This window comes from Phoenix dactylifera, unplaced genomic scaffold, assembly GCF_009389715.1.
Source record: "Phoenix dactylifera cultivar Barhee BC4 unplaced genomic scaffold, palm_55x_up_171113_PBpolish2nd_filt_p 000467F, whole genome shotgun sequence".
Classification (NCBI taxonomy): domain Eukaryota; kingdom Viridiplantae; phylum Streptophyta; class Magnoliopsida; order Arecales; family Arecaceae; genus Phoenix; species Phoenix dactylifera.
This window is the reverse complement of record NW_024067891.1, coordinates 205,975-215,993: the sequence shown is the minus strand read 5'-3', so window position 1 is coordinate 215,993 and position 10,019 is coordinate 205,975. Positions and strand designations below refer to the sequence as shown.

Here is a 10,019-nt window from a genome sequence, read left to right as displayed (position 1 = left end):
GTCCGAGGGTTAGGCCTCAGAAAATTCTTCCGGCGCTAAGCCAGGCATCCGAGGGTTAGGCCTCAGGAAATTCTTCCGGCACTAGGCCAGGCATCCGAGGGTTAGGCCTCAGGAAATTCTTCCGGCACTAAGCCAGGCATCCGAGGGTTAGGCCTCAGGAAATTCTTCCGGCGCTAAGCCAGGCATCCGAGGGTTAGGCCTCAGGAAATTCTTCCGGCACTAAGCCAGGCATCCGAGGGTTAGGCCTCAGGAAATTCTTCCGGCGCTAAGCCAGGCATCCGAGGGTTAGGCCTCAGGAAATTCTTCCGGCGCTAAGCCAGGCATCCGAGGGTTAGGCCTCAGGAAATTCTTCCGGCACTAAGCCAGGCATCCGAGGGTTAGGCCTCAGGAAATTCTTCCGGCACTAAGCCAGGCATCCGAGGGTTAGGCCTCAGGAAATTCTTCCGGCGCTAAGCCAGGCATCCGAGGGTTAGGCCTCAGGAAATTCTTCCGGCACTAAGCCAGGCATCCGAGGGTTAGGCCTCAGGAAATTCTTCCGGCACTAAGCCAGGCATCCGAGGGTTAGGCCTCAGGAAATTCTTCCGGCACTAAGCCAGGCATCCGAGGGTTAGGCCTCAGGAAATTCCGCTCGTTGGTCGGCCAAGGCTGGCGCAAGCCGAGGCGACCGGTCGGGGCTTCAGGCTAGTCTGGTCCCGGGATGGTCATCGGGCTAGCCTGGCATCCGAGGGCCGAGCCTCGGGAGATTCCGCTCGTTGGTCGGCCAAGGCTGGCGCAAGCCGAGGCGACCGGTCGGGGCTTCAGGCTAGTCTGGTCCCGGGATGGTCATCGGGTTAGCCTGGCATCCGAGGGCCGAGCCTCGGGAGGTTCCGCTCGTTGGTCGGCCAAGGCTGGCGCAAGCCAAGGCGACCGGTCGGGGCTTCAGGCTAGTCTGCTCCCGGGATGATCATCGGGTTAGCCTGGCATCCGAGGGCCGAGCCTCGGGAGATTCCGCTCGTTGGTCGGCCAAGGCTGGCGCAAGCCAAGGCGATCGGTCGGGGCTTCAGGCTAGTCTGCTCCCGGGATGATCATCGGGTTAGCCTGGCATCCGAGGGCCGAGCCTCGGAAGATTCCGCTCGTTGGTCGGCCAAGGCTGGCGCAAGCCAAGGCGACCGGTCGGGGCTTCAGGCTAGTCTGCTCCCGGGATGACCATCGGGTTAGCCTGGCATCCGAGGGCCGAGCCTCGGGAGATTCCGCTCGTTGGTCGGCCAAGGCTGGCGCAAGCCAAGGCGACCGGTCGGGGCTTCAGACTAGTCTGCTCCCGGGATGACCATCGGGTTAGCCTGGCATCCGAGGGCCGAGCCTTGGGAGATTCCGCTCGTTGGTCGGCCAAGGCTGGCGCAAGCCAAGGCGACCGGTCGGGGCTTCAGGCTAGTCTGCTCCCGGGATGATTATCGGGTTAGTCTGGCATCCGAGGGCCGAGCCTCGGGAGATTCCGCTCGTTGGTCGGCCAAGGCTGGCGCAAACCAAGGCGACCGGTCGGGGCTTCAGGCTAGTCTGCTCCCGGGATGACCATCGGGTTAGCCTGGCATCCGAGGGCCGAGCCTCGGGAGATTCCGCTCGTTGGTCGGCCAAGGCTGGTGCAAGCCAAGGCGACCGGTCGGGGCTTCAGGCTAGTCTGCTCCCGGGATGACCATCGGGTTAGCCTGGCATCCGAGGGCCGAGCCTCGGGAGATTCCGCTCGTTGGTCGGCCAAGGCGACCGGTCGGGGCTTCAGGCTAGTCTGCTCCCGGGATGATCATCGGGTTAGCCTGGCATCCGAGGGCCGGGCCTCGGGAAATTCCGCTCGTTGGCCATGCGCCTGTCGCTTGCAGCCCGACGGGGTTTCTCCGTGGCCAGCTGCGATCGTGTTTCTCCTCTTCTCCAAGCGTTGCCTGGGGAACACCAGAAGGGCATTAAACGCTAATTGATGCGTTACCTGGGAAATCGGATCGCTAGTTGCTGCTTGCGAGGAGTGTCAGTTAAGCGGCCGCGATGCGCGCGTTCTTCGAGGCGGATGCGGCCTGGGCGCGAGCGGAGATATGTGGTCCTAGGGGTACGTGCCACCCCTGATGCTTCCACCGAGCCCCCTGCGTTCCTCACGGGCCGAGAGCAGCCCCCAGTGATGGTGTGGATCACGCCCGCGACGGGTCGATTCTGCTCCCGAGTCTCCTGAGGGGCCGGGTCGGCCGGACGCGGGTCTGCGGGGGGACGTCGGTCGTTTACATATCGACCGAGACGCCCTCGGCGGATGAGAGCCTCGATCTCGTCCCGAAGCTGGAAGCAGTTTTCGGTGTCGTGGCCGTGGTCTTGGTGGTACTCACAGTACGCTCGAGAGGGCCTCCTCCCAGGGATTTTCTTCATCTGCCTCGGGACCGGGAGGTTCTCCCGCCCCTTGACTTTCATGAGGATCTGGGCCCGGGGAGTCAGGAGAGGAGTGTACCGGTTGAAACGTCGGGGCGGAGAACGAGGGCGTAGGGCGCCGTGGTTCCTCGCCGGCGACAGGCTTCTGCGCCGACGTTGAGGCGTCGGGCTCCTCCTCTGGCGTGCCTCTTTTCGCCTTTTCTTCTCGAGCTTTGGAGGGATCTCGGCGGCCTCCTTGCTCCGGTGGGCGGCCGCCTCCTCGGCGTCCGCATACTGGTTCGCCCGGGACAACAGCTCCGGGAAGCTCCGCGGCAGGCGTTTGTCCAGGGAGAAGGTGAGTCTGCCCTTTCGGAAGCCACGCTTCAGGGCTGAAAGAGCCACCTCCTGGCTCAGGTTCCGGACTTCCAGCGTAGCCTTGTTGAAGCGGGTAAGATAATCCCGCAAGCTTTCTCCCTCGTTTTGCCGGACATCAAAGAGGGAGTCGGAGACCAGTCGCCGCCGGCTACTGACGGCGAAATGGGTGATGAAGAGGCGAGTAAACTGGTCGAAGGACTGGATTGAGTTAGCCTCCAAGCCGGCGAACCACGCCCTGGCTGGGCCACGGAGGGTCGTCGGGAAGGCCTTGCAGAGGAGAGGATCTGATGCTCCATGGAGGAGCATAAGAGTCCTGAAACTCTCCACGTGATCCCGCGGGTCCGCCGCCCCGTCATAGGGCTCGATCGCCGGCATTTTGAATCCCGGCGGATTTGGGGTCCGCAGGATCCTCGAGGCAAGCGCCGGTTGGGAGGAGATCTCCAAGTCGGCGAAGGGATCTTTAGAGTGGCCCTTCAGGACCTGGAATTGTCGGTGGAGATCGTCCACCCGCCGGTCCAGGGAGCGCGACCGATGGGTGGGGGACAAGGAGCACCGAGAGGGGGACCGACTGGAGCGCGGGTTCCTTGAGGACTGGGGGGTCTGGGAACGCGCCCGGGCCTGCCTCTTGTACCCCGCGCAGCTTTGATGGGACGGTCCCGGCAGAATGGACCGTGCTCGAGAATCTCCCTCGCGCCGGCGCTCCTTCCCATGGGAGAGGAAGGAGCGCGGGTTAAGGAGGACAGGTGAGCGCTCAGGGAGCAGCGGCTCCTGGGCCCGCTGCGGCGCCCGAGACATCACACCCTGCAGGTTCTGCACCGCCTCCGCGAGGGTGCGGACCTGCTGGGCTAACTGGTCGAACTGAGCGGCTTCGACCATTTGAATCGGGGGTGGAACGGTGGAGTGTTGCTGAGAATGTGTTGGAGACGCAGCGGCCTCCCGGCCGGAGGCGCGAGAGGCCCCGCGACCGGAGGCATTGGAAGCTCCACGACCACCTCGCCGTGCCATTACGATCGCTCTGAGATCGGGCCCTCCTTCTAGCGCCAACTGTTGCTGGTGGTCCAAACCGAGAACGATTGACACAGCGGTGTGAACGGGATTCCGTCTGAGTTGTCTTGGTTGGTGTTGGTTACGCTCCACCTTCCACCGGGAAACCTGCAAGCAAGCCTCGCACCACCACTGGGGTAGTGGGGGCCCTCCGACGATCAAGTCAGAGGAGATTGGAGGAGGAGGAGAGATGATAATCGCAAGCAAGGGAGTGCTCTGGAAGATATTGCTTACCCCCCTTCTTCCCCCAGCCGCATATATACCTGGCTGGGGGGTCTCTCAGGGGGGTTTGTCATCGTGGGGCGCGATGGAGTGGCCACTGACATGGCCGTTACAGGGCGTCGTGGAGCAGCGCTGGGTACGGCCATGACAGGGCGTAGTAGAGTTCCGCTTTGTACGGTTGATACAGGAGATCGTGGAACAGCATCGGATACAGCCGTTGCAGGGAGTAGTGGAGCAGGAGGCCTCGGCGTGCCTCTGGGAAGCAGCCTGTCGTTATCAAGAGATCTCCGACTCGGGGTCGGAGTGCTGGATCAGGGGGCAGCCGACTCGGGGTCGGGCTGCGTTGCTGAGGACATCCGACTTGGGGTCGGATTGCTAGATTAAGGGGCAGCCGACTCGGGGTCGGGCTGCGAAGCCGAAGATGTCCGACTCGGGGCCGGACTGCTGGATCGAAGGGCAGCCGACTCGAGGTCGGGCTGTGGAGCCGAAGATGTCCGACTCGGGGTCGGATTGCTGGATCAAAGGGCAGCCGACTCGAGGTCGGGCTGTGGAGCCGAAGATGTCCGACTCGGGGTCGGATTGCTGGATCAAAGGACAGCCGTAGTCTTCATGGGCGCGCGTGCCGGTCACGTGGAGCATGGCGGCTTAGTTCCCCCGTAACAGGTATATATGCAAAAACAAGGATAAAAAAGGGTAAAATAGCAAAACAAGTGTTTTAATAGGGTATACATGCAAATATAAATTTTGGAAGGATATTTATGCAAAATTCAATATTTAGGAGGATGTTATGCAAAAAAACCCTTTAATCTAAAAGGAAACTCAATTCAAAAGAGAATTGGATCATCAATCATTATTTGAATATTGATATGGTTTTTGACACTACCAACCAAAGCAAATTTGATAAATTCATTAGCCAAAGTATCACATTTAGGTTGAAATTTCAATCAGGTAGGATCTGATGAACCTCATTATGTTGGTGTGGCGATCCCTTGCCCAAAATCCAAATTTGGATACTAGGATTTAGATGTCCTTTAAATCAATCATCTTTTGGACTTTACTGATCAAAAATCAACTCAACAGCACGTGGTCCCTCATCCTGCATGGAAAGCAATTTTCAGTTACTTAGGATTCTATTAGAAAGTACAAGCAAGCATTGTTTTTGATCGCTCAAATTGCAATGGCTTCGATTGCTTTGTAGCATTTTTTTTGACTGAAATTGCAGGAAACATGATTCAAGAGAGCAGGACATTATGTGATTTCTCCCAGCAAAGATCAGAAACTTTTTTTATGCAGGGTGATGTTAGAGTGCTTGAATAGGCCTCCATCATCATAACCGGTCCCCTTCAGGCAAATACTTCAACAGAAAAAACAAGAAGGAAGATAAGACCATATTCTAGGAAATGGGAATCACCAGTCGTGGAACAAATCCAGGAACTAACACCTAACAATTCTGTGAAGCCTGAAGAAACCCCTAAGTGTGCCATGAAACGCCACTGTTTTATCCACTAAAGGATACACAAGCAACTTCTTCCATGACCTCACTGATGTTTTCATCCCACTCTTCATAAGTTCATGCCAATATCATGGAGAAGTTCAATTTCTTGTAACCAACTTCAATTCTCATTGGATTAACAAGTACCAAGTGATACTGAAGCAACCCATGGTATGAGATCATCAATTTGGACCAAGACAAGAGGGTACATTGCTACAAGAGAACTCAGGTTGGTCTTATCAGTCACAAAGAACTGAGCATTGATCCCTCCAAGTCACCAAATGGTTACTCCACGGGTGAGTTCACAGAACTTTTAAGGACATGGTTTTCTTTGACGAGAAAATCAGTAAAGATTGGTAGGAAGAAGCCAAGACTTCTGCTAAGGTATCGAAATGGGGGGTCGCGATCACTCACAAACAAAGGAGAAGTGGTTTCAATAACTGGAAGCTTGGGTTACGAAGTGGTGCTGGCAGGACCTGAGGATACAAAGAACTTGTCGCGTTTTGCATGCATTGCGAACTCGTGACTTGACGATGGGTGTTCATGGGGCTGGTCTGACAAACATGGCCTTCTACCGACAAATGCAACGTTAATCCAAATAATCCCATGGGATGAGCCGAAGTATGCATGCAGACATGATGAAGGAGATCCTACACTGGACATGGGGGTGAGGTATCTGGAATATCAGATAGAACAAGAGGAGAGCTCCCCAAAACAGCAATATCCAAGAGATCGTCTGGTCTTCAAGGATCCTCTTTCAATCCACAAGGATGGAACATAATCTGTTGTGTGTTTCTTGACAAACAGAATGTAAAGCTGGATGTCATGAGGTTCAAGGTTGTCCTGCAATCAGCTCTTCAATATCTCCATTAGTTCTCTTCAAGGTCAAAAAAAAAAAACATCTTTGGTACTTGTTTCAGATTTGTTCATAGACCTCATATCTTAAGGTGATCTTTTGTGGTAAATGGGCAGATATGTAAATTGAAAGAATCAACTAACTTTTTATTTCATCAAGAATTACAAAGGCAACCTTGTTGACGAAGTAAAATTAAATTAGCACCCGTCAGATAATCATCCATTTGGATCAGGCTGTTGGCATTTAAATTTTTTTGTGATGAAAAGTCAATATATGTGAGTGATTTTCAAAGATCTTTGACAAAATCATTTTGATTCAATGGACACATAAATATGTAATAAATTGAACCATTGTGTAGGTTTCAGTGTTTGCGCCAGGTTGGATCAAATCATCGAACCCACACGAGGTTTCTATCATATTTCCATTTGGATCCATGCCCAACTCATGGGTCGTCATATCCGGGTTGATACCGGGTCCATGGTTGGAAAGACAGCCCCATCCAATATTGTTGGGGGATCCGAGCAAAATTGCGTTCTCCGCAAACCATTCAATTCGGGTCCAATTCGTATACAGATCCACTGTGCATTCATGGTTATAATCGGAATGCCCCTAACGCCTAAGTGGTCATGTCATCAATCCAAACCTCCACAGTCCTTCCCAGCCCAACCGTTAATCCAAAATCCAACCGCTAAAACCTACCTTCACACATATCCAACATCACTTGCGAATCCCAACCGCCAAAATTCCAAAATTTCAATTACGCCGGTAACAAAATCCATAAAAAAAAGAAAAACCAATTCTCCTCCATAGAAGCCCCCATTCCCCTAGCAATCCTCTCATCACCACTACTTAGAAGCTGCTCTTCTTTATTTTCTTGTTCCACCATCAAGATCAAATCCACCATGTCCGCTGTGGCAGGGGGAACCAAATATATTACCATCGAACAAGGGTTATATCTTATGTGCCAAAGAAGAATTCACGTTCCTTTATACCGTCCTCTATTGAATGCATTTGCTGCTTTGAGATATGTGCAAATAAATGGACGAAATCTTTTATGGTGCTTTGAGAGCCGCGTGAGGTGCCATACAACAGTCAACGTTGCCAAAGAAGGTCGATCATTATTTAGCGTTTTCATGGTGCTTCGAGAGCCGTGTGAGGTGCCATACAACAGTCAACATTGCCAAAGAAGGTGCGTGAAAGATGCAACCCGAATCGATTACAATCTTAGTCACTTAATTTAGGATGTAATTATCGCATACAAGGAGTACAAATGTCTTGCAAAAACAAATATTGGTGGTGTCGCAAACTCGCAAATCGCAATTAGTCATCCAATCGAGCCATCGACACGAACTGGGCCACGCGCGTTAGCCTTGCTGCGCACGCTGAACTGGGCCGCCACTTTTCTGTTGTCTTGTAGCTATCGCGGTGATGGCTCCACCCTACCGAGACCGAGTGGTTGCCCCACCGCCTCTCGCTTCATATCGCCGCCTCGCTCCCCCCTACCCTCCCCTTCTCCAAAGTCTCCTACCCTAGTTATTATGCCGGAGGTCGCTCTAGTGCTCTCCCGTCGCAAGCTAGCCCTCGCCCCGTGGTTTCGTACAAACCTGCGCCGTGCCAATCTCTCTCCCTCTCCCTTCTCGTCGATGGGCCGCCGCTCGATCTGACGGCTGGTAGGGAAGGAGGCGGCGAGATCGATTTATCCGACCTTCCCCATGGTGGGCCCGGCGCAGGTGGGTGTGCTCGCGGCGTGCGTGGTTCTGTTCGTGCCGATGGGGATGGCCGGATGGCACCTGAGCCGGAACAAGATGCTCTTCTTCAGCGGCGCCCTCTTCATCACCCTCGCCGTCGGCGTCCATCTAACCCCCTATTTCCCCTCTCTCTCCCAACTCCTCCTCTCCTCCCTCTCCTCCTCCCCCCCTCATCATCCCCTCCATCTACCCCGTCCCTCCACCTGCCTCCCCTTTCTCCACCGCCTCTCCTGGCTCCCCTCCTCTCCCACCGCCTCCTCCCCCGCCCTCTGGCAGTGGGCCCCATCCGCACCCACCCTCTCCTGCGGCTTCCAGCGCCTCTCCCGCCTCGACGCGTCCGACCTCCTCAACGGCTCCTGGATCCTCGTCGCCGGCGATTCCCAGGCCCGCCTCTTCGTCCTTGCCCTCCTCCGCCTTCTCCTCGACCCCGCCGCCATGGACCCCGTCGAGGCCGACCTCTTCCGCCGCCACAGCGACTACCATATCGCCGTCGCCGACCATGGCATCAAGCTCGACTTCGTCTGGGCTCCTTTCGAGCCCAACCTCACCGCCATCTTCCGCGATCTCCGCACAGGGCCCCGCTACCCCGACGTCCTCGTCCTCGGCTCCGGTCTCTGGCACATGCTCCACGTCACCAACTCGTCGGAGTATGGCGAATCCCTGGTCGCCGTTAAGAAGGCGGCGGCGTCTCTGGTTTCGCCTGTCTCGCCGGAGTTCGGGCTCGATGGCATCTTGGCGTCCTCGGTCCAGCCGCCCCACATGTTCTGGCTGGGCCTGCCGACGCTGGTGACCTCGATGCTCAACACCGAGGAGAAGAGGGAGAGGATGAACCGGACGGTATGGGAGGCGTACGATCGGGGGGTGGGCGAAAGCAAGATCTTGAAAAGATCAGGTGGGCCGTTTCTGTTGCTCAACATTGGATTGTTGAGTCGGGGCTGCGGCCGCCGGTGCACGGCCGATGGAATGCATTATGATGGGGTCGTCTACGAGGCAGCCCTCCACATTATGCTAAATGCTTTGCTGATCGAGTCTCAGCAGCGTATTTGAAGGCGATGATTGATTGATTCGAGGGTTCTCTTCATTTGATCTTGGTGTTGGAAGATGGAAGAGGTTTGCCTTTTAACTACTATATGTTCAATTCTTGTGAGGCATTGAAAATATTGTTTTTCTCTCCCCCAGTGTTTTTACCCTTCTCAAGCAGAGCTCTGATTGTGTTGCCATAAAATTGGAGCCATACTGATAGAGATTAGACCTTTTCTCTTGTCTTGTCAGCATGATAAGGTGTATCCTGTATTTTTTTAAAATAATGGTTGTTAAAAACTGATACGAAGTAGAAACTATAGATTTTGATTGTGTCTAATTATGAGAGACGAGATGTTGAGGATTCTGATGCAAGTGCTATAACTGTCAGCAAAACCTTTACAAACCTCAAGTGGCTATTGTTTCTGGTTGAGCATAAGTGTTTATATGTTGATTTGTCATGTGAGTAGAAAAATAATTCAATGCTGGAGCCACTTGACTGCTCAAGCGATGAAGATCCAGTTCTGAAGTTGGTAGTTTACTATAAGAATATGGAGTCACTTACAAACCTTAACGTGGATCAGTCAAAAATGATTCTACTATCTATTTTCTATCTACATTAATTTTAAGTGGACCTCTACAAAACTAATGACAAGTGGTATCGAATACCTATTTCAGCCTTGAAGTTCTGGTTTATAGGTCTTGTGGTCCTTGCAAGTGCTCAGATGAAAATTTGTGCTTGCAAGGGCTTCTTTAATATATCACCAAAATATATTAAATAACATAAACAATTGTATTACAAAAACTTCCTTTACCGACATTGGTGTCGCTTGTTGCCTGTTTAGGAAAAGTACTAATTTGACAGTGATTAGTTGATAGAAACACATATAATTTGTTCTTCTTT

The 10,019-nt window shown here is 53.8% G+C and overlaps 1 protein-coding gene across 1 annotated transcript; it reads left to right on the top strand.

Moving 5' to 3' along the window:
• Positions 1-7,791: 7,791 nt before the first annotated feature.
• LOC103697138 lies at positions 7,792-9,543 on the top strand. The gene has a single exon (XM_026801141.2). It carries the CDS (start codon positions 8,060-8,062, stop codon positions 9,140-9,142), a length of 1,083 nt encoding a protein of 360 aa, XP_026656942.1. The 5' UTR covers positions 7,792-8,059; the 3' UTR covers positions 9,143-9,543.
• The last annotated feature ends 476 nt before the right edge of the window (positions 9,544-10,019 follow it).

Coding starts and splice junctions, on each gene's coding strand:
- LOC103697138 (XM_026801141.2), top strand. CDS start 8,060: ATGGTGGGCCCGGCGCAGGTGGGTGTGCTCGCGGCGTGCGTGGTTCTG.